Source organism: Vicugna pacos, chromosome 5 (genome assembly GCF_048564905.1).
Source record: "Vicugna pacos chromosome 5, VicPac4, whole genome shotgun sequence".
Classification (NCBI taxonomy): domain Eukaryota; kingdom Metazoa; phylum Chordata; class Mammalia; order Artiodactyla; family Camelidae; genus Vicugna; species Vicugna pacos.
Window position 1 is genome coordinate 42,957,196 of NC_132991.1, and position 24,437 is coordinate 42,981,632.

The window sequence follows — 24,437 nt, forward strand, 5'->3', positions numbered from 1 at the left end:
TAGGCTGATAACTGTCAGTTTTTCATATGCTCTTCTGGCACCAGAGGTTTATTTGATGGCCATTTAGTTGCCTAATGGGCACTTCAGACTCAGCATATACAGTGTTGAGCATAAGCACATCCTTTTCAGATCTGACGCTCTTTGAGTTTCCTGGTCTCAGTGACAGATACCACCAGCTGTGCAGTTACTTAAACCTGAAGCCCAAGAGTCATTTTCTTTCTACCCTATCTTTCCTACCTTATACAACTTATCCATCATCAAATCCTGTCAGTTCAACCTCCCAAATACTCTGAAATCCATCTGCTTCTCTTTGGTTCCACTCTTAACATCTTAGTTCAATTCATGATTGTATATTCTCTGAACTATAAATGCCTTCCTAACTATTCTCATGGCAGTTCTCAAATATTTTTGTCTTAGAACTTCTTTCCCTTCTTAAAAATGATTGTGTATTCAAAAGAACTTTTGTAGATGGGGATTGTAGCTATCAATATTTACTCTTTTAAAAACTAAACCCCCAAAATATTTAAAACAAGAATATATAAGCACATATATCATTAGCAATGAAAGCAAAGATGTTAAAACCATGTCATGCTTCATTGATTTCCTGCCTGAAAATTGGGAAGTTCTAGTTATTTGTAGAGGGCATGGAAATGTCAGACATTTTTTTAGAACCTAGAAATATGTACACTTTCATGATTGTTGTAATGCTTTTTATATTTTTATATGTTAATTTTTTCCCCTCTTTATTTTTTTAAGCGTTATCGAACCCCTTCTAGATCCAGATCAAGGGATCGTTTCAGACGTAGTGAGACTCCTCCACATTGGAGGCAAGAGATGCAGAGAGCTCAAAGAATGAGGGTATCAAGTGGTGAAAGATGGATCAAAGGGGATAAGTAAGATTTAACTCTATTTCAAATGTAGTAACAAGTATTTTTTTTAACTATTGTGCATAAAGTTATTATTTAAAGCCATTTCAATTGTTTCTGAATACCCTAAGTAGAATATCATTTTAGTTAATAATGGATACCATTCTTTTCCTAATAAAGTTTTCCCAAAACTTTTTTTCTTCATTTTTTAGGAGTGAGTTAAATGAAATAAAAGAAAATCAAAGAAGCCCAGTTAGAGTAAAAGAGAAAAAAATAACTGATCATAGGCATGTATCTGAGAGTCCAAATAGAAAAAGTGAAAAGGAAAAGAAAGTTAAAGACCATAAATCTAATAGCAAAGAGAGAGACATCAGAAGAAATTCAGAAAAAGATGATAAATATAATAAAAACAAGGTAAAGAAAAGGGCCAAATCGAAAAGTAGAAGTAAGAGCAAAGAGAAATCCAAGAGTAAAGAAAGAGATACAAAGCATAATAGACATGAAGAAAAGAGGATGAGGTCAAGGAGTAAAGAAAGGGATCATGAGAATGTTAAAGAAAAAGAAAAGTCTGATTCTAAAGGAAAAGATCAGGAAAGAAGTAGAAGTAAAGAGAAGTCTAAACAGTTAGAATCAAAAAGTAATGAGCATGACCATAATAAAAGTAAGGACAAGGATAGACGTGCACAGTCTAGGAGTAGGGAACGTGATATAACTAAAGGCAAACACAGTTACAACAGTAGAACAAGGGAACGAAGCAGAAGTAGGGACAGGAGCAGAAGAGTGCGGTCTAGAAGCCATGACCGAGATCGCAGCAGAAGCAAGGAGTATCATAGATACAGAGAGCAGGAGTACAGAAGAAGAGGACGTTCACGTAGCCGAGAGAGAAGAGCGACACCAGGAAGGTCAAGAAGTAAAGACAGGAGGAGAAGGAGGAGAGATTCACGGAGCTCAGAGAGAGAAGAGAGTCAAAGCAGAAACAAAGAAAAATACAGAAACCAAGAAAGTAAAAGTTCACACAGAAAGGAAAATTCTGAGAGTGAGAAGAGAATGTCCTCTAAAAATCGTGATCATAGCAGCTCACATAACAGGGAAAAAAAGGCTGATAGAGAAAGTCCATTCTCAAAAATGAAACAAAGTAGTCAGGACAATGAATTCCATTTCTCCACTTTGAAAAACAAGGAGGATGAGAAGACCAGATCCTCAGTGGAAAAAGAAAACCAAAAATCAAAGTGTCAAGAAAATGACCACGCACATGATAAAAATAAAAAATTTGATCATGAGTCAAGCCCTGGAACAGATGAAGACAAAAGTGGATGAGTGAGTTGTATAAACTTCTTATTTCCATTCTGTCTCAAATTATAAGTTTTAGAGACTTGCTGATGATTTTCCTTTATGTTGTTTTCCTCTTTAGAATTTTTGGGTTATGTTTGTCCTTTTTTTTTTTTTTTTCCAATGTGGACTTTATTGAGTTGATCTTTTGATAATCTGCAACCTGGATAATTTGTACTGCTAAAGTTTTAATAAACTTGAAATGAGAAAAACACTTTGGTGTAATACTGTGTGCTGTGTTTAACTATTTCATGTATGCATTTTTGTGTTGCAACAATCAGCCAGTAGCAAACATGCTATCCTACACCCTGATTTGTGTGATCAGCCAGTTGGAAACAAGCATAACTGATTGTTGGAATACATTGTTATAAAAGTTTGTGTTTCTCATGATTAAAAAGTAACTTTAGAACCCACTAGTTAGAAGAAACCCTGTATACATTTTTCAATTGCATTTATAGAGGCTTGCAGCAGCAGCTTTTAATTACACAGAAATGGGATCCTAATAACTTACGATCTTAAGTCATCACTTTTGATTTTATAGTAATTTTTGCTTTAAAATATACATATTTAGTTATTTATATTGCACTTCATATGTTATTCCTTACAGTTCTACCGTAGCTTGTTTCATATTAATACTTTTCCTGTCTAGTTTTGTTTTACTTACTTAACTGTCTATAAATATAGTTGAGTATTTTTTTCAGTTGATGTACAGATTGGGCTTGACTTGCTGTTATACAGCATCTGACAAGAATTTACCTTGAAGATCAGATTGTAATTCTCAATTCTATGTTGCTTTTCGTCTGAAAAGATGAAACTGTTTAAATTTTGAGGAATGGTTTATTATTCTTATTACCCTTCTCTAAAATGAAAAAAATACTTTTCTTAGTAAAACATACCACTTGTGCAGGTCTTTAAGTTAGACAGATTCTAAAAATTGTTAGTTTTGACACATTAACTTCTGAGATTGCTCTTTTTTGGCCACTGACCTATATAGAGTTGAGTGTTAACGCTGCATGGTTCCTTCGTGTTGTGTTTTGTTTTTAACTTGAACTGACTTCTCTCTCGTAGCTGTGAGTTTCAAATGGGAAGAAAATGCATATTTTCTATATATGTATCACAGTAAACTATAGCATGCTTATGACCCTAGTTTCTTTCTATTCAGGTGGCTGTATACCATTACTGTTATTATTTTATCTTGGCATGTATAACATCACCACAAAGAGTAGAGTAGAAAGTTGCCAAATTTGATAGCTTATAGAAGTAAACACTAAAGATATCCAAAGTCCATTTAGAATTTTGTGTTGTATATTGCTATTTTAGTGATGTGTGGCCTTTTATTCTGTAATTTCTCTTCTAAATAAAATATTGAACATCCAGCAAACACAAAATCTGCCTCATTTGAAAAGAAATTTCAGAATTCTAATTAGTAGTTGCCTCTAGAGTGTTTCGTACTTTAACATTTAGCAATAGAGTCTTAACTCTATTAACAACAGTAGCTCCTTGGTAAACCAGTAGCTACTCAATGCTATTTGTACTGAACAAAGCAATGCTTATTAACTTAATACTTCCCATTATTGATTAATACAGTAATGATACATTTGGCATTGTGGTATCCATTTACATAATGAATAGGGTAATGATTATAAGATTGGAATATCTTGAAACAAATATCCACAGTGGGGTCTTACTAAAATTTTTTCTTGATGAGAAAAATGACATGTTTGTGATAATCCAGGGTAATTGATTTCTTAGAGACTGATCACAGACCCACCTTAGAGATAATTGAGTCTTGAGTCCCCAAGCTGTATAAGCTGTTACATATTTTAAATTAGTTATTATATGTCTTAAATTCCATAAACTGCATTTTAAAAATCTTTGTTATAAACTATTTGAGCTTCAAGAACGGTGCTGTTTAAGAAAGGATTTCTAGTAACAGTTATATTTGAAAAAAAAAAAAAACATGCTAAGTAAAAATACGTCTATGTTGTCTGATTCCAGAGCTTTACCTACTAAGAATTATAGACAAGTAACTGTAGGAGGGGGGAAATTTAGTAATTTCTATAAGTAGATTTCTGTTTTGGTTATCAAAAGAGCAATTCCATGCTAAGCATTATTTATACGCCTTTAAAAAAATCTTTGTTAGCTATTTTTTACAGTAGAGCAGATACAGTGAAGGAGTTGGAGTGAGATGACAATCAGCTAGATTTTACTTTCAGAATATAAATAACATTTAGGAAATGATCAAACAGCATTAACTATACCTCATCTGCCTTTGCATCTGAATTAGCATATCAATCATTCTTTTTCTTTCATTACATTTTTTTTAATAGTTGAGCCACCTTTAGTTTCTACTTTGAACAACTGTTTTCCTAAGGTCAACTATTTAATACTTTCCTGTCAAGTTGATTTAATACTTAGTGTAAGCTTACAGTTTACCTCAAAGTATCTTTGACTTAATATCCTCTTAAAAATATTCAAATTGATTTGTTTTTTACTGCTTGATTAGCAATGTCTGAGACTTTAAATTATTCATATGAATTCTTTTTCTGAGTAAATCATCTGCCACAGAAATTGATACTGCTGAGAGGTTAATTGTTAATGAGCTGTAGAGAAGCTGCTAGGTTGCTTTAAAACATTTTTAAATTACTCTGCTGTTAGTTCACAGAGCATTATAGTTTCTAAGTTTCTTAATTACAGAAGTTTCCTAGAATTTGTCTTATTAATCTGTCTTTGCACAAGTGTAATATTGATTGATACTGACTTTCCCTAATGGACTTTGATTCTTGTATCCAGTAGAAGATACGAAACTGAATAGTAAAAATTCCTTAATATTAGGGACAAGAACACATTGGGCTTTTGGTATTTTGGTGGTATTAACTGACAATTCTAATTTGTTTTCAGGTTAGTGTATGGAACAAGTTAGTTTGTTTTTTGTAGTTAATTTGCTTCACTCTGGGTGGCAGTTTCTTTCATCACACTTTGAAACTTTAAAGTAGATTTCTGTAGAAATTTGTTCCCTTTACCTTCACCAAAAGGTACTTTAAATATACACTAGACAGTTGTTGCAAAGAAACATAAAATAGGTTATTTTTCTGCCCTCTTTGGTTGTATTTACTATAATTATTCAGTTTAGTATTCATACATTTACAGTTGAATAAACTCTCCAAGAATTGTAGGTTTATAACCTGATAATTGTGAAAAGATGTGTTTTGTTACAAATACTTGTTTAAAAAGTAAACTTGAGCAGTAGAGCATTGACTAACACCTGCCCGTAGTGCTACATAGTGCCCAGATGCAGACTCTGGCCTTTGGTGTGACACAAGAAGTAAATGTTAAAGGAAAAGAAAAGTCAAATAAGTTTTTAAAAATTCGATCAACAAGGTTGGAGAAGGGTGTTGTTGAGGGGTTTTGTTTGTTTTTATTTACAGGGGCAGGGGTGGGATTGATTAGTGTTTCTGCACACACCCCTTTTTGTTTTTTAAGTAGATTCCTATGTTTATCAAAAGCACATGCTGTATATTTTGTTCCCCTTTTGTGTGTTTATAGTATTTTGAAGGATAAACGAATTGGGTATTTGTATGTGGGGATATTAAAAGTTGTGGCTGCTCTCTTTGTGGAAAGGAAAAACAAACGAAGTTAATGCACTTCTTTTCCTAGCTCAAAAGTCACTGTGATGTATATTTTTTTAATGAAATTTAGGAATAAAGCTGTTGTTGCAATTGTATAATTAGTTTCAAAATGCTGCTTCTATCATTAGTAACTGTTAAACTGTTTTCTGCAAACTGCATTTTACAGAATTTAAACTGAAACTGTATCAACTTTTATAGTTAAACATTGTATTAAATAAACTATACTATAATAAACAGTTTCTTTTTGTATTTCTTAAATTATTATATCAGTTTATTTGGCCTTTATTTTTATTAAAAGCTAAGTAATGAAGATAAATCAACCAAAAAAATACTTCTACTTTACCCATGGGGATACAGAATTTGTATTAGGGAAAATCTGAGCAAAGCGTTTAACAATGCTGAACTTACTTAAGAATTGAGCCAGCAGTGATCATTTCCAGGCTTAGGAATTAAGTTCTAGTGCAATTGTTTAATCATAATGCTTCAGACTGCAGTGTGTCTTTTGCCTCAGCAATCTTTTAAGGTTATACTTGGAATTTGCATTACTATTTGTTTTTTAATTCCTCCTAATTTTCTGCATTGGGAACACTATTACATTCTGTGCCTGCCACTTTTAATATAACACCATTGTTAAGCCATATAAATGTTAACTGACTTTTGTAAAATAGATTTTCTAGTTTTTGGTTCATTTTTGTTTTTATTTAAATTAGACATATTTAGGGAAAATGTACCTCATTAACTTGAGAGTCACTGAAACTACACATTAAGTAGAAACGTTTTGACCATTCAGTGGTTTGTATGTGTTAGCAGGAATAAACTCAAATTCTAGAGTGTTCCTAAATGTTTTATTAAGCCAGGATAATATAAAAAATGTGCTTCATATGGGCTGTGTAAATTGTGTATTAAAATACATTAGTATCAATTTGCTTTTTCTATTTTCATTGCTTTCTAGGTTTCTTTTCCTAAACATTTCCTAACTGAATATTTTTAAGTGCTGATTCAGAATTTTTACACTCCCCTCCATCTTCTCAATACCACAAATATCTTAGTTCCTTTTTACGTCTTTGCAACAAATTTTAGCTATGGGTTTCTTTTATGAAGTTAGCATCTGTATCCACTGCTCTGACTGTGCTTTGCCACTCATACTTTTCACTGAATTGTTTTGTAATTATTTGTAAACTTTGCATTGCCTTTTTTTAATGTGCTTAACTAGTAGAAAGCCCAGTCCAATTGAAAGTAAAGCAATCAAATTGTGTAAAGGAGAAAAACTAGTGATGTCTTTGGCCTTTACTCAGCTAAGCTGATTACAAAACATTTATGTAATTACTCATTTTATAGAAATTTATCTCCTGATAATAAGATAGCTTTATCCAAAACTAGTAATCACCCCTAAATAATAAACCTCCTAAAACTGAATTTAAAGGAAAGCGTAAGTGGGAAAGATTCCCAGACTTTATCATTGTGCCTTTGCATCTCAGTAATTTTAATGTGGCAACCAACCCTAAGCCAAAAGAAATACCTAATGGTTATGTGTATTAGTCAACTTAGTATCCAAGTAAAAAATGTTTTAAATTTTTATTTCACTTTTAACCACAATTAGTTGCTAATGGGATGTGTGCAACTTAGTGCAACATTGTACAACTCAAACTTCAGAATCATACTGTACTTCACCCTCTCCTGTTGCACACTGATTTTTGTGCAGTATTTGCATCTTATCTGAGCAGCTGCTGGGTTATGAAAATAGGATGTCATCAGAAGGAATGGCACACTTAGTAAGTTGAAGCAACTATCTTAAACTAATAATCGCTGTGGTGTCCTATAGATGTCAAATAACATTGTATTTCCCTTGAAATTTAAAAAATATCCTACCAGCTGTCCCTTTGCGAGTTCACTATGGTCCCTCAGAACACTTGGCACACAATTTGGAAATCAGTGTAGATAGCGTTCTTTTTAATAATTAGGTACATTATTCCTTTAAGGCAGGGTTGGTTGGTTGAACATGGGATCCATAAACCTCAAAACAGTGGTTCAGAATGATGGCTTGCCTTTACTCATCTATGCCATTTTTTTAAAAGTATAGGCAGCCATCCTCATCCCAGATTAAATACTTGATCACAGTCTTAAGTATAAGAGTCACTGCCTTGTGTAGCCTGTGAGATGGTGTTGTGGAAGTCCTGGAATTACATGCAGAATGTAGTATGTGTGTATGTGCACCTTACTGCTAAAGCTGTAAGGAGTTTTTTTGGTTTTTTCATTGTTACCAGCTTTAGTTTTTTGTGTTTTTTTTTTAATTGAAGTATAGTTGATTTACAATGTTGTGTTTCTGGTGTACAGCATAGTGATTCATATATGTATATATATATATATGTGTGTGTGTGTGTATAATCATTCTTTTTCATTATAGATTATTATACTGAATATAGTTCCTGTGCTATATAGGAGAATCTTGTTTATTTATATGTATGAGTTTCTATCTGCTAATCCCAAACTCTTACTTTATAACCCTCAATCCCCTTTTGCCCCTTTGGTAACCATAAGTATATTTTCTGTGAGTCTTGTTTTGGTTTTGTAAACAAGTTCATTTGTATCATTTTTTAGATTACACATATAAGTGATAGATATTTGTCTTTGTCTGACTTGCTTAGTATGATAATCTATATGTTCATCCATGTTGCTGCAAGTGGCATTATTTCATTCTTTTTTATGGCTGAGTGGTATTCTATATGTACTACAGCTTCTTCATCCAGTCATCTGTCGATGGACATTTAGGTTGCTTCAACGTCTTGGCTATTGTAAATAGTGCTACTATGAGCATTGGGTGCCTGTATCTTTTCAAATTAGAGTTTTCTCCAGATATATGCCCAGGAGTGGGATTGCTAGATCATATGGTAAGCCTGTTTTTAGTTTTTTAAGGAATTTCCATACTGTTTACCATAGTGGCTGCACCAAATTACATTCCCACCAGCAGTGTAGGAGGGTTCCCTTTTCTCCACACCCTCTGGAGCTGTAAGTTTTATCTCAAAGATACACTGATGAAAATGTGAAATGCATAAAGCCATTAGTTGTAGAAATTCATAATAGCAAAGGATTAGATTTATAATGCATAATGTTAGTTGCAGAAATTTATAATAGCAAAGGACTAGAAACACCACTAGTTGAATAAACTGGTACGTACACACAAGGGAATTCTATGCTAGTTGGAAAAAGAATGAGGATCTTTACTGCTATGTGGTGAACTCTAGGATACATTAAATGAAAAAAGCAAGGTTCCTTTGTGTAAGATTAAAATGCAAATGTATATACCTATTTGCTTATTTAAAAAAACAGGCAAAGGACAACGTAATGAAACAGCAACCTACTTTTGGGGCAAGTGGAGGAGAAAATACTTGCAAATGATTTATTTACCCAGTAAGGGGTTAATATCTATAATATGTAAAGAACAACAACTCAACAACAAAAAAACAACTTGAAAAAAATTACTCAAAAGGACTTGAGTAGAGATTTCTCCACAGTTGATATACAGATGACCAATAGGCATATGAAAAATGCTCAACATCACTAACTAGGGGAAATGCAAGTCAAAACCACAATATCACCTCATATCCATTAGGATAGCTGCCAATAAATGTTGGTGAGGATGTGCACCCTTATGCACTGTTAGTGGGAATGTAAAATGGAGCAGCTCATATGGAAAACTAACAGTTCTTCAAAAAAATTTTAGACAGAATTGTTAATGATCCAGCAATTCCACTTTGAGTATATATCCAAAAGAAAGCAGTATCTCAGAGATCTTTGGCGATCCATGTTGGTAACAGCATATTCACAGTAGCCAAAAAGTGGAAGTAACCCAAGTGTCACCTGATGGAGTGGATAAAAATATATATATATGGTATATGTATATGATATAATATTATTCAGCCTTAAAAAGAAGGGAATTCTGACACATGCAAAGTTAGATGAACCTTGAGAATGTTAGACTAAGTGAAATAAGCCAGTCATATAAAGACAAATACTGTATGATTCTACTTAATGACGTACCTAGAGTGGTCAAATTCACAGAAACAAAGTAGAATGGTAGGTCTCAGGACTTGAGGGGAGGGAGAGATGGAGATTTATTTAGAGGGTATAGAATTTCAGTTTTGCAAGATGACAAAGTTCTGGAGATTGGTGGCAAACAATATGAATATACTTAACACTACTAAACTGTATACTGAGAAATGGTTGAAGATAGTAAAACTTGCATTCTATATTTTCTACCATAGTAAAAAATTTTACCTTCCCAACCCTCCTCACAATAAAAAAATTTTTTTTAATTAAAAGAACAGGGGAATGCAATTAATAAGTCACTGAACCTGTGTATCAAGTTGGTTGCATAACAAAAATTATTTGAAGTGAATTTAAAACATGGTAATTTGCACGTCAGTGAGATACTCTCTACAAAATAAACCACAAAGAAGTCAAACTGCATTCAGTGATCATATTGTTAGTAACAATACTGGTAGTGTCAACTGAAACTAAAATTTAAGTATTGAAGGATAAAGCAAATAAGTATGTAAATTTCTGTTGAAGAGGAAAATACTTCCAATGGAATATTGTTCGGCTATAAAAAGGAATGAAGTACTGATAACGGTGAACCTTGAAAAGATGCTAATGAAATAGACCAGACACAAAAGCTCACCATATGATTCCATTTATATAAAATATCCAAAATGGGCAAATTAAGAGACAAAGCAGATTAGTACTTTGGAGAAGGGAGAATGTGGAGTAACTGCTTAGGAGGTACAGATACAGGGTTTCCATTGGAGCAATGAAAAAGTTCTGGAACTAGATAAATGGTATGGTATGATACAGTATTATGAATATACATAATGCCACTGAATATTTCTAAATGGCTAAAGTTACACAAAATGTATGTTGTGTTGTATTGTTGTGTATGTATTTTATCATACAAAAAATGGAATCTGAATTAATCTTGAGTGGTAAAGAATCAATTAGATCAGACATAATTGTACTTGGATGAAAAGTAGCTTTATTAACAAATATAAGCATATAGTTCACTTAACATTTGTAGCTCATAATATTAGCCACAACTTAGTCTTCTTAATCTTAAAAATAAACTTTTCTACCATGTAAAACCTAGTCTTCCCTTTGACTTTTGAAAATTACTATATTTTGATCCCTGAGAGTTATAAAAAGGGAGCTGGACTCCAGTGATATCATTTGCCTGATAGCTGGGTCTTAACCCACCTCTGTCCACAAAAATTGGTCCATGACCACCTCCAGATCCTTCCTGTACAGCTTTTACAAGAGGATAAATATATTTGTTTGTTGATTCAGACTCAAGTTCAGTTACTTCTCTGGCATATTCCTGAAATTCCTTCTCCTTTTCAGCCACAAGAGCTTCAGTACGTCTGTAATACTCTAATTCTGCTTGTTTTGCTTGCTTTGCATTAAACTTATTTTTGGCCTATTTGAGAAAGAAAGAAAATATAATTTCATATTGTTATAAAAAAGATGAATTTTCTAAATATAAGTAGCATTTGAAGTCACCGATAAACTTTTTTTTCTTTTTTTGGCAGTTGATGCTTTTATTAATGGAGAAAATGAGTCACAGAGTGAGAAGAGAATTCTTCCCCAAACTCAAACCTCACAAAGAAGTTGCTTTTTGCTCTTTGTAAGTTTCATGGCTCCCTCTGTCCCAACACTCACCATTCCATAAGTACCATGTCCCTTACTATGGCCTAAGCGACACATGAAATTCCACATAACTCAAGAAACAAAAGGCTCCAACTAGGGAGAGAATAACATGATAAAGGTGATTGCTGTAAACACAGTGAACAGATCACCACTTTCTGAACAGGACCTGCTGTGCCATATGGCATTTTCCATATGCCATTCATGCTGTTTAAAATGCCTTTCTCTCTCTGTCTTCTTTGCTTGTCAAGCTTCTGCTCACCCTTCAGGACCCAACTCGTGTTTTCTCAGTGAGGCTTCTATCATCTTCCACCTGGCTTCCAGTGCCCTCTGTTGATACAGCTAAGTAGCAGTTATGATACACATGAGAACTCCATTGGGCTGAGAATGTTCAAATCTTGTCCTAACTTTCTAAACTCATTGTATTTGATATGTTCTGACTTAAAAATAATGTATTTCAGAAATTATCCCATGCTTCTCACAACAGTATCATGTTCAAAGTAGTGGCTAAATGAAACTTACCCTAATAGCCTTATAGGATGATACATCTTCAAACAAACAATACAGCATGAAATATAGATAAAAATTAAATAATCAAATTTAGAGTCCTGTTTTTATCATTTATAAGAAACGTACATTGGCAGGTGTAGAAGACATACTAATCACTGTCCCTATCCATCCACTATTCTGAGAAATGCACCCAAACCCACTGCCCTAAATCAGCCAGATACACCATGTGACCCAGCCACGTGAGATTAAATCAGCAATGAATATCTAAATTAAGTGAAACAAATTACATTCTGTTTCCTAAGAATCTGAAGTTGGAACGAGTGATATTTATCAATGTAGGTTGATCAGGAGCAGGGTAGAGTGAGTACTCTATGCAATCTACCAAAAGCCAGTTTACTAATATTTCATAAATGTTTCCTTTTTAACTTTATATTTATAAAAACATTGCTCTCTTAACTGTTTATATTATATGAGTAGACTTTAATGGCTTTTTAAAGATTTCTATGAAGTTGTGGTTGACAACTTTTCATTGCATCTTCTCAGAAGAATTTTAAGAAATGCTGTTTCTTGAAAATTGAGTGATTTTGTCTACTTATGAATATGTTTAATATTCATGAACGTATTTTCCAAAATCAGTAACCAACACTTCAGCATAAAATAGTAGGCTAAACCCGGTATCTACCATAAATTGAAATTTGTGAGGAAATAGAACCACCATATGAATATGAAATATCAAATTTTAATTTCGAGTGCTACACTTCAAAACTAAAGCTTTCATGCTATTTGTTGACTTGGTGATAGAATACAAGGAATTTGAAAAAATAGAAAATGACATTCAATAACACAGGGGAAAAAATCAGAAAAGGCTAAAAACTATCTCATCAAAGGTAAAGTGCTATAATTTGGGATCTTAAAAGGAGCAATGGGATATATTGGTTGGGTAGTAATTTTGTAGAAAGATTGAGGAAATGGGGAGAAACATTTGAAGTACAAAAAGGAAGTCACAATCGAAGGAAAGGATAACCATAATGAATCACATGATTGGTACCTCAAACTGGTATGTATTATGCATAAATACAGATTTGTAGAGAAACTCTTTAAATCCTAAAAATTGTAACACATGGGAGTAGAGTCAATAGGCACCTTTGGAGGATGCTAGAGAGCTAATCTTCTTGAAAACTGAAAATAAAGTGAAAGAATCAAGTATTTAACCTATCTTTTCTTTTAAAATTGTACTTTGGGGAAACCAAGTGCTGATTATGAAAGTTCTTTGAAAACTTCAGCAAATCAATGAGAAGGAAGGAGAGAATATTAACATTTTTGCATCTCATGAATTAAGAGATCTAGGTAACAATCATTAAAGCTGTTTATAGCCACCTGTGCTATAAAACGTGCTGAAGGAAGTCTTCGGTTGAACAGAAGTGGCTAATAAACATATAAAAAGATGCTCAACATCACTAATCATGAGGGAACTGCAAATGAAAACCACAATGAGATACCACTTCAAATTTATGACAATGAGCAACAACAAACACAGAAAAAAAGTGTTGAGATTTTGGAGAAACTGGAACCCTTGAACACTGCTAGTGCAACTGCTGTAGTACACAGTATGGTGGTTCTCAAAAAAATAATAAACAGAATTACCATATGATCCAGCAATTCCACTTATGGGTATTTAAACAAAAGAATTAAAAGCAGGGACTCAAACATATTTGTATCCCATTGTGCACAGAAGCATTATTCACAATAGCCAAAAAAATGGAAACAACCCAAACATCCATTGATGGATGTATGGATAAACAAAATATGTACAATGGAATATTATTCACTATTAATAAGGAATGTAACTCTGACACATGCACCAGCATGAATGAACCTTGAAGACATTATGCTAAGTGAAATAAGATAGATAAAAAAGACAAATATTCTATGGTTCCACTAATATGAGGTACCTGGGATAAGCAAAATCACAGAGACAGAAAATAGAACAGTGGTTACCAGGAGATGGGAGGAAGGGGAAATGGAGAGTTAGCTGTTCAGTGGGTACAGAGTTTCAGTGTAGGATGATGAAAAAGTTAAGGGTATGGACAGGGCTGACAGTTGCAAGTCAATGTAAATGTACTTAATGCCCTTGCACTGTACAATTAAAAGTGATTAAAATGGTAAATTTTATGTTATGTATATTTTACCACATTAAAAACATAAGTTAAAACTCAACAATAAGAAAACAACCCAACAAAATAATTGGCAAAAGATTTAAATAAACACATCACAAAAGAAGGCACACAAATGGCTAAAAGGAACATGAAAAGATGTTCAGTATCTTTAGTCACTAGGAAAAGGCAAAATTGTATCACGAGGTAACACTACACTAGAGCAGTTAAAATTAAAGGATGACAAGAACATGTGTTGGTGAGAATGTGGAGCAACTTGTCCTCGCATATATAGCTGGTAGGAATGGAAAATGGCACGGCTATATTTGGTCTTTAGACACAAATGATGGATGCCAGGTCCTCTATACATGTTCTAAGATCTCTGGGACCCCCTACTCACTTCAGATATGAAACCTGTGGGATCCCAAACTATAAAGTCTCTGGGTAGCAGTTGTAAAGTGGGGAAAAAGTAAAAGAAAAAAAGCATCACGGCCTGCCATGTGAACTTATATTTTCTTTAACATTTACTAAAGCACAATAGAAACTAAAGAAGGATAAATATTTGTGCAAAAGACATAAACCTAGTATGCAAACTTCAGTACCTAAAAACAAAAACTAACTCTTCACATGTTTAGTACTTTTTTGTGTGTCATAACCATAATGACCATCTGATCTTACTTGATATAAAGGGGACTGCTTTGGGAAACAGAAAACTAGCATGAACTCTATATTACATATTTATTGCTAAAATACAAACATTAAGGAATAATTACCATTTGCTGAATATGGGCATCTTGAACTTCTTGGCGTTCCTTATCTGCTTTCCGTTTTTTCTCCTTTTCATGCTCCCAGAAAATCTGGTCTATTTTCATGTTAGCTAGCAGCTGTTCTTTAGCCTCTGATTTTCTTTGTCTTTCTTCTTCCTCTTTATTTTTCATCTAGATAATAAAAAGCAAAGGAAAAACTTAAAACCATTTTTAGCAAACCAGCACCCTCCAATAAGGCATGAAGTCAGAAAGCTCTAAGCACAAAGTCAGCCAGAAGCAGCGCAAGGGCAGAAAATTGCACATGGGCTGATTCCCACGTGGCCAGTTTACTTTGGTTTTGTTCTATTTGCTGAGTACCAAGAAACACAATGAAAACTTAAGTAGAATGCTATTGGTTAAAAAAAAAGTACAAGAACAGAAGAGCAAGCTCATCTCAAAGTAAAGGGAAATTTGTAGGTAAAATATTAATTGCTACAATGTTTATAAACAATTTAAATGTTATGACAGTCATGCAGGAGATAAATTCTGAAGGATTAAGAAATACAGAAATGCAATGTGGTAATTTTTACTTGGTTTGTCTTAAGAACATTCAAATGAAAGGTATATTTAAATGACTAACTTGTTTGCATTTCAGATGGTTCTGAAACAGAATAGATTATTACTTTGCATCTATAAAGATCTTATTTGTAACTGATTGTCATGTCATCTTTTGTTAGAAAGTAAACATGGTCTGATTTCAAGAATACGGGTAGATAATTCATACATTGTTTTTCAAATATCTGCTAGGTTTTTTGTCACAGAAGCAGGAGTGGAAACTACAGTGTAAAGAACTCAAATTCGTTTTATTTTTATTTGTCATTATTGGATTGCTTACCACAACAGCTCTATGTTCTGCAATCGCTCTTAATTCTGCTTTGTTTTTCTCATATTTTTCTCTTTCTCTTTTTTCCCATTCAGCCTCAGCTTCTGCAATATCTCTAGCAATAATCAAATCCTCATTGTCAATTTTCTCTTTCATTAGTTCACTCAGGAAGTTATTTATTCTTTCTCTCCGTTCCTCCATTAGCCTAAAACAAAATAAGCATTACTTGTCAAGTCTTCATGAATGGATTTGTTATGGAACCAACATACTTTATTTACAGTCAAATATTTTATAGTCTTTTACAAGACTAAAAAGGAGCCCCATTGCTCCTTACATATATAGTTTTAAGTGGAAGTTTTTAATACTTTATTTACACTTTATTTTAGAATAAAGTATATTCTAAAAATCCAAAGAGAATAATGCATATAATAAGACCTTGTGTATGTGTGGTCATAGCAAATAAAGTGTAAAATTCTCCACATTGAAAAATATTTTTAAATACTTTATGGCAACTACCCTACTGACTCTAATATTGGAGGCATAGGTTATAAAATAAACCAAAGGCCTTTCTTTAAATATAACCTCAAAAAAAAGTAAGTTATCAAAATGACTAAGATGACCAAAAGGCACATGAAAAGATGCTCAACATTACTAATCATCAAGGAAATGCAAATTAAAACCACAATGAGATATCACTTCACACCTGTCAGAATGGCCATCATCAAAAAACCCACAAATAACAAATGTTGGCAAGGATGTAGAAAAAAGGAAACCCTTATACACTGTTGATGGGAATACAAATTGATGCAGCCACTGTGGAAAACAGTATGGAAGTTTCTCAAAAAACTAAAATAGAACTAACAGATGATCCAGTAATTCCACACATGGGTATATATCTGAAAAAAACAAAAATACTAATTGGAAAAGATACATGCACCCCAATGCTCACAGCAGTATTATTTACAGTTGCCAAGGTATGGAAGCAACCCAAGAGTCCAACAGATGAATGGATAAAGAACATGTGGTATATATGTACAATGGAATACCACTCAGCCATAAAAAAGAATGAAATTTTGCCATTTACAGCAACATGGATGGATAACAAGGGTATTATGCTAAGTGAAAAAAATTAGAGAAAGACAAATACTGCATGATATCACTTAAATGTGGAATCTAAAAAATACAACAAACTAGTGAATAAAGCAAAAAAGAAGATTCACAGGTATAGAGAACTAGTGGTTACCTGTGGGGAGAGGGATGGGGGAGGGGCAAATTGGTGTAGGGGGTTAAAAAAGGGGTTATGGTATTATATAAAATTATGTGTATGAAAGTTTTGAAAGTTGCAAAGCACTATAGAATTTAAAGAATCTTTTATTCAATTAAAAAAGTATTTTAAACACTTTTATTGATTATCTACTATGTGCCAAGCATTATTCCAGGTGAACAAAACATTAAAAACAAAAACATTAAAAATCTCTGCCCTTATGGAGCTTTCACAATAGTTGAGGTAGAGAAACAGCAAACAAAATAAATAAAACAGTGCTGTATTTTGCAATAAGGAAAAAGAAAGCAGTTAAATTGATAAGCAATAGGGGAATGGGATTGTGATTTTAAATAAGGTAGTCAGGGAAGGCCTGAATGAGACAGCGATATTTGAGCAATGATTTGAAAGAGCTAAAGGAGGTGAGCATTCCCCAGAGGGGGAGAGGAAAAGACCAGTGGGATAACGAAGAGGGAAAGAGAGAGACAACAGTAAGAGATGAGGTTTGAGAAAGGAGGCTGGCGTCAGCTGGGAATTAGGATGGGTGTTGAGCCTTATGGGCCATAGTCAAGGCTCTAAGTGTGATGTAAAGCCATCAGAGGGTTTTGCGCAAGTCAAAAGCATGGTCTAGACAGAAATGAGATGTACTGTAATTCTCTTCTCTCGCCTCATCTCAAACTGCTCACTGAGGTAAGCAATGACCTCTAAATCTGATGGGTGCTTAACTTTTAAAATCTCACTTAATCCTCTACTGATCTAACACTGATAACTGCTTTCTTCTTACTGAAACCTTCCACCCTTGGGTTTCTCTGGTTCTCCTCCATTCTCTGGAAACTGAATTCTTTGCTCTTCACATTATCTTTGCTCTCTAATTTGACCTTTAAATGTGGATTTCCTTAGGGACCATGACCTACTCACCCGCAGTGAGCTCACCTGTACCCACAGTTTCAACTCCTACTATGTATCAATGGCTCACAAAGCCATCTCCAGCTCATACCCCTCTCTTAAAGCACAGATTTACAGTATTTCCGACTATCTACTGCATAGATGTCATCAATATTCCAAGGGAGGCCCAATTCACATATTCCAAGCTGAAATCATATAACTAAATGCCCTAGTCATATGTAAAATAATCAGACCTTTATTCCTAAAGGTTACTCTCATATCAAAACTTTTGATTTATAACAAAATAATTTCAGATAGTATTTTATTAATTACAAAAGTTATTTTAAAAGCTTACCTGTGTGTTTCAGCTTCTTTTTCTTTCCCCATTTGCATAAGACGCTTTTTTGCTTTGATAAATTTTCTAATCTTTTCATCTTCCTCCTCTTGCTGCTGTTGTTCTACAGCTTTGATGATATTTTTATCATTCATATGTTCCTTGGGGGGAAAAGTGTATATTATCCTATCACAAAGAAAAATGTCTTCCAACATATAAATATCTAACAAGAACCTGTCATATGGCCACAGCTTCTGACATCTATTTATCTCTCTCAGAAATTGATCCTAAAAAGATAATCAGAGCTGTGCATTAAGTTTTATGTTGCATGTAGTTCATCTCAAAGTTATTTGTAATAGTAAAAAATTGGAACTTCTAAACATTCAGTAATGGAGAAATGGTTAAATAAATTATACTCTCAATGACATGGGAAGATACAAATAACAATTAGTAAGCCGGAGGAAAAAAGCAGAATATAAAACACTACCATGGCATATTTCAGTTTTGCAAATGTATTTAGGTTCAAGTTCATTATGAATACATAACTGGAAGAAATATGCCAAATGTTAAATATCCCTAGGGTATGAGATTATAGGTGACTTTTATATCTTCTTAACACCTCTCTGCATTTCTTCTCAAGTATCTCATTTCTTTACAAATATGTAATTTAAAATAATTCTACAACCAGAAAAAAATGCATTAAATATATATAATTTCATTTAATGTTTGAATAGTTACTATAGTCACATGGTACTTAAATTTAAAATATTTTTAAAATACACAGTGTAAACTGTCCTTCCTACCACATCCACTGTCTATCTGCCTGTTTCTAATTCTACCCACCGGACTCAATCACTATGAAACTACCTTCTTGTCCAGGGTAATTTTTTTTGCACATATATAAAAACATATATAGATTTATATTCTAAAATTATTTTAAATATGTCTTTTTAAAAAATAAAATAAAAATCTGTTCATATCAGCATACATTCTACACCCCCAACTGAGTTAGCCACCATAAAAATAAGTGCCTTTGGACATAACAGTTTGGGTTTACAGATATATTAGTGTTTTCTATTACTATACATAGAAATCAATGAAAGGTGAAAGTTATTAGATGTGATATTTAATCTGCCAATATATTTATAACTCAGAGTCTACTATTTGCCTAGTATTTGTGGGCTATTACTTTTAAAAGCCTATAATCTGGTTAGGACATATATTAGTTGACATGAGAAGATAATGAAAATACCAAATTCTTAAAACTGATTGAATTATTTCTTAAATTTTTTACTTTACTGTTTTTTCCCCTAAATTTATGGTAATTTTCATACAGATTTTTTTATAATAGGAAAAGTACAGAGCGAATTAGCACAAAGTAATTCTCATTTTAAAAATGGAAAGCCTCAGCTCAAAGCCGCATAGCTAGTAAGTAGCAGAGTTAGTATTTAAAACAAGTCTCTCCTATTCCAAAGTGACTTAGATAAAAATATTGCATCCATGAATCAAGAATAAGATTTTATGGAAAAGGAAAATAATATCACAAGTAGAACTCTTAGCAATTAAAACTTTGATAGCTAAAATTTTAAATTCAATAGAAGGTTTAGAAGACAAAGTTGAAGATGACAAAGTCAAATAACAGCCAGAAATGGCAGGAACAATTAATTGCCTGCCCAAGAGTCTTTCTTCTCTACTGCATTAGTATCAAGACCCAGATTTTGTTCAGAGTGGCAATATGCTCAGCCAAAAACCATATTTCCAAGTTATTTTTTCAGCTAGGTGTCACTAAATTACAACCAATGAGATTTAGTGGAAATTGTTAAGTGGGACTTCTGAGAAATTTCCTTAAAAAGAGAACAGATAGTTAGGACACTCTTTTTTATCCTTCTTTCTTTCTTCTTCTTGCTACCTGTAATGTGGACAGAAGGGCGGGAATGCCAACAGCCATTCAAGGCCATGAGGCAACCTTGAGGACAGATGCCACGTATCTTCCGAGAATAGTAAAACAAAAGGAGAGAAGCTGTCTCAGTCCATTAATTCTGCCTTGGAATGACTACCTCTGCACTCCAAACAAACTTTTTATTTTTAAGGTATTATTATGTTGGGTTTTCTCGTATATACTTTTGAGTCTTCTTCTAACTAACAAAATGAGAAAAGCTTTTTTTTTAATTAGAGCATCAGTTCAGAAAGGGCAATATATATATAAGAAGGGTTCTACAGCAGAAGAAACAAAATGGAAAGGGACAAAATTATACAAGAAATAAAATAAGAAAGGTTGATGCATTCATGGACTGAAGTATCAGGAGAGTGCTCAGCAAAATGAAAAAGACCTACACCAAGGTGTGTCCCTGTAAAAATCTTAGAGCTGCAGAAATAAAGAGAAGACCCTGAGACCTTTCAGAGAAATAGAGAGAAGAGAAGAAAAAGCAAAACACACCAGATCACACACATAGGATAAAGCCCATAAATGGCATAATACTTCTCAATAGCAATACTGAAAGCTAGATGACTGTGAAACCATGAATACAAAACTCTGAATTCTGAACCCAGAATTCTACATCCAAACTATAAAGCAAACATTACTTTATAGATGATAACCTCTTCAATAGGAATGCAAAAATTATACCTCCTGTATACCCTTTCTTTGGAAGCTACTCAGAGATGTATTTTAGCAAGATGAAGGAGTAAAGCAAGAAAGAGGAAGGCATGAGATTCAGGAAATAGGAGCTGCAACTCGGGAAAGCGGCACAGGGAAGCCCCAGAATGACAGCTGAGCCGCAGGCCGAGAGAGCAAGCAGTCCAGAAGGAAGAGAAGGAAGAGCAGGACGGTCGACTCCGGATGGGGAGCTCCAAGACAAACAGTAACATATATAGTTTAATATTACTTAGTTGAGCATTTGAAAACTAAAGTCAATATCCATTTGATGGGACATATGGAAAAAATTGAGGTACACAGCATTAAAGCAAATGAAAACAATGACAATTACTTTAATCACAGAAAAACATTTATGCAAGCAAAGAAATATACTCATAGTATATTATGTGACTCTTCAGAGGACAAATTTCATATAATCACAATAATTATTTAACTGAAATAATGACATGATTATTTTGGGAGAAGGGGACAGTATTGGAAAAGAGCTAAGTCTTCAACTACCAGGGCAGATGGTTAAAATGGATAAATCAAGATACGTATCTTTAAAGCTTAATATATATTTTTTAAATACATAGATTATTTAGAATATAATTTTCCAAGAAGCAGAAAGGGTGAAGCAAAGAACTGCTACTCTTTTTTTTTAAGCCTTTTTGTGTTGTTTGATGTTCTCAATCTGGGCCAATATTACTTAAAAATAAATAATAATTTTAAAGAAAAGAATGTAAAGGATCACAAAATAAAATAAACTGCAATAGCCATAAAATAATTATTACCATTTATTGAGCACATGTTAATAGTGCAGCAGACACTTGGACACACATCATTCCATTCATTCCTCCTAACAACTCGCATTTTATGGATAAGAAAAAAATTCATTTAAAAAAAAGACTCCTCTCTCTTTCTTGCTCATGCATGAGAGCACATCCATCTGAAACTATAGCAAATCTAGCTCCTCCAAAGTATACTTAGAAACCCAACTTAATAGTAAACTTGTTTTCTACTCCAGTATAATTTGTTAAAAAATATATTAAAAATTAGGCATGGAACTTTGTACATTTTTTGAAGAGATACATCTTTGAAGTATTTTCAACTTACAAAAAACAGTCTCCTGCTTTCATTTATATCTTCTTTTTTCTTTTCTAGTTTTTTTTTCATTTCTATCTCATATAATGAATTCTGTCGCTTTATTTCCTCAGCATCCTTTTCTTCATGTTTTCTCTTCCTTTCTTCTTCCTCTTCATGTTCCTTTATTCTAAAGAAAAAAGCAATTATAACTGAGAGCAAAGCAGAAAAACAATGTATTTTAAAGAAATGAATTAGATTCTTAGGTGGGATGATTTGAAGATGTAAAGGAGAAATTGTGGATTTATTTTGGGACAAGAACAGATAGATAAAGAGCAGTGATTAATACTAAATCCAATCTGGATTAGCCCAGGATTGCCAATATTTTCCTTTCTTCAAAATGTGTTTCATTCCTCACCAAAATTAAGTCCTACACTAGATTCAAATGTTCTTTTCCTTTAGAAAGAACCAGTTAACTGACTCCATGCTGGAATGGTGACATTATTTTATAGAAAAGTCGCTAATCTGTAGTGCTTTTCAATATTGGCATTGGACAATGGTACCTAAACTATGGGTCTCACCCCTCAGGAAATGGGGTTTGATGGAAGGAGAGCAACAACAGTATCCTTACCCAAAGCGGCCACTTTCTTATTCTTTCTCTAGCCAACACTGACTGACTATGGCCCTCTGAGTGGTAATCTGTCAAATGCTGGTTCTCTCACAGGGCTTATGTGTGAGTTCTTCAGAGATCCCTGAGCAGCCTCCTCACTGCAGAGCTCTGATCTGGATCTACCTCTACAAATCACCTGCATCCCTCCCCACCCAAGCCTCGCCACCATCACAACCAGGAGCTCCCACCGTAAGTAGTTTATTGCAGATTCTGAGTGCCCTCATCAAATAATGTAATTTGTAATGTAATTACAAATCCAGGTAAGTGTTATAAACAAAATACAAGAACAAGAAAAAGAATAGCAACTGAGTTATTTATTTTACATGACTTTGAACAGAGTTGTTCCTTAAGACAAGGAAGACCTCTTTGACTTGGTGAAGCCCACAGATGAAGAATGGGAGCGTAAAATTCCAGAGAGAAGGAAAAGCACTTGAGAAGACCCTGAGGTAAGCAATGCTTTGACAGGTGCTTGAGGCCCAGAAGGCCAGGGTGATATAAGTATAATAACTAAGATGAAAGAGGAGCAGGAAAGGAGGCTGAGCAGTAGATGAGGCCAGGTGAGCCTTGCAAGAGATAGTCAAGTTTCCACTGTATTTTAAATGAATGGAAAGCCACTGAAATGTTTTAGGCAGGAGAATAATATGATCAATTTCCATTTTAATAAAATCTCTCTGGATAATGAAAGAAGAGATTGGGAAGACAGAATAGGAGGGCAGTTAAGAGGTTGATGCAATAATTCATGGGACATGAGGGTGGCCTGGACTAGGATGACAGCAGTAAAAATCAGCATGAAATGCTGATCAATTTAATGTGGGAAATAAAGGAAAATAATGGTGGATTCCTTGGTTTCTGGTTTGAACAACTGAGTGGTAAGGATGCCACTAGAAAGTGCACTGTGGGGGTGGAGAATCAATAATTCTGTGTCAGATGTTTTAAATCTGAGGTATTGAGGAGCTATGGAAATGGAGATGTCTTAGAGGTGGTTGGAGAGTGAAGCTGGGACTCAAGGGAGAGTCTGGACTTGAGTTACAAATTTGGAAGTTATCAGATTTAGGATGGCTTTTAAATCAGTAGAAGTAAATGAGATCACTTAAGCCCTCTTCTCTTATCCAGGGGAAAGTGATGCAAACTATCCTATGACGATTTTCCCTTCTTTTTGGAAGCTGATGAGATTAACAGTAACTGAGTTATTCTTAAGCAAGGTCTATGGGCCCTTTCCTAGAGAAAGGCTTATCTATTAATAGAAAGAAACAGAATTAGGCAGTCTACAGATACTCTTAAGTGTCTTTTCAATAATTATATTTAAGTTTCTTAGTCAAAATTCCTCTTTTGGGAGATTTTGGTGTCACTAGAGTCCCTTATTTGTCCTATCCTCATTGTGTCCACTGCGAGTCACAGGCAGACTCTTGTACTGCTCAGAGCCCAATATCACATTCATGTTTGTATTCTCAGTGACTAGAATAGTGGCTGGCAGATTGTTCAATAAGTGTTTTAAACAATGAATGGATAATTGAATGAATAAATAAATAGCCTATCTTGAAATTCTGCTCCTGAATAAACTCTCGGTATTCAACATAGAGGAGGAAGAAAACCTCTCCTTCTCTTTTCTACCATTTAGTACTCTGTTTCCACTCAGATTAATACTAGTGCTAATATTCCAATTCTACTGTTGGCTTAAAGAGGCTTGATATGAGCTCATCACCATTCCTAACAGTATTTTAAAGTAACATACATTCTGAGGGGCAGGGTATAGCTCAGT

General features: G+C 33.8%; 2 protein-coding genes across 5 annotated transcripts in view; one reads left to right on the forward strand and one right to left on the reverse strand.

Annotated features, from left to right (window-relative positions):
• PPIG (peptidylprolyl isomerase G) overlaps positions 1-6,054 on the forward strand; it is a 37,356-nt gene extending 31,302 nt beyond the window's left edge. For all 4 annotated transcript variants that reach the window (XM_015247718.3, XM_031678384.2, XM_031678382.2 and 1 more), the window contains exons 13-14: positions 757-893; positions 1,079-6,054. In XM_015247718.3, coding sequence (XP_015103204.1) covers positions 757-893; positions 1,079-2,183 — 1,242 coding nt within the window. In that variant the 3' untranslated portion in view covers positions 2,184-6,054. The remainder of the gene's footprint in view (positions 1-756; positions 894-1,078) is intronic.
• A 4,776-nt stretch (positions 6,055-10,830) lies between these two features.
• The window catches only part of CFAP210 (cilia and flagella associated protein 210), a 28,963-nt gene continuing 15,356 nt past the window's right edge, over positions 10,831-24,437 (reverse strand). The window contains exons 5-9 of the mRNA XM_006213970.4: positions 22,042-22,198; positions 18,312-18,451; positions 15,823-16,015; positions 14,955-15,119; positions 10,831-11,291 (exon numbers count right to left, since the gene is read on the reverse strand). Of these exons, the coding sequence (XP_006214032.1) occupies positions 10,947-11,291; positions 14,955-15,119; positions 15,823-16,015; positions 18,312-18,451; positions 22,042-22,198 (1,000 nt within the window). The 3' untranslated portion in view covers positions 10,831-10,946. The remainder of the gene's footprint in view (positions 11,292-14,954; positions 15,120-15,822; positions 16,016-18,311; positions 18,452-22,041; positions 22,199-24,437) is intronic.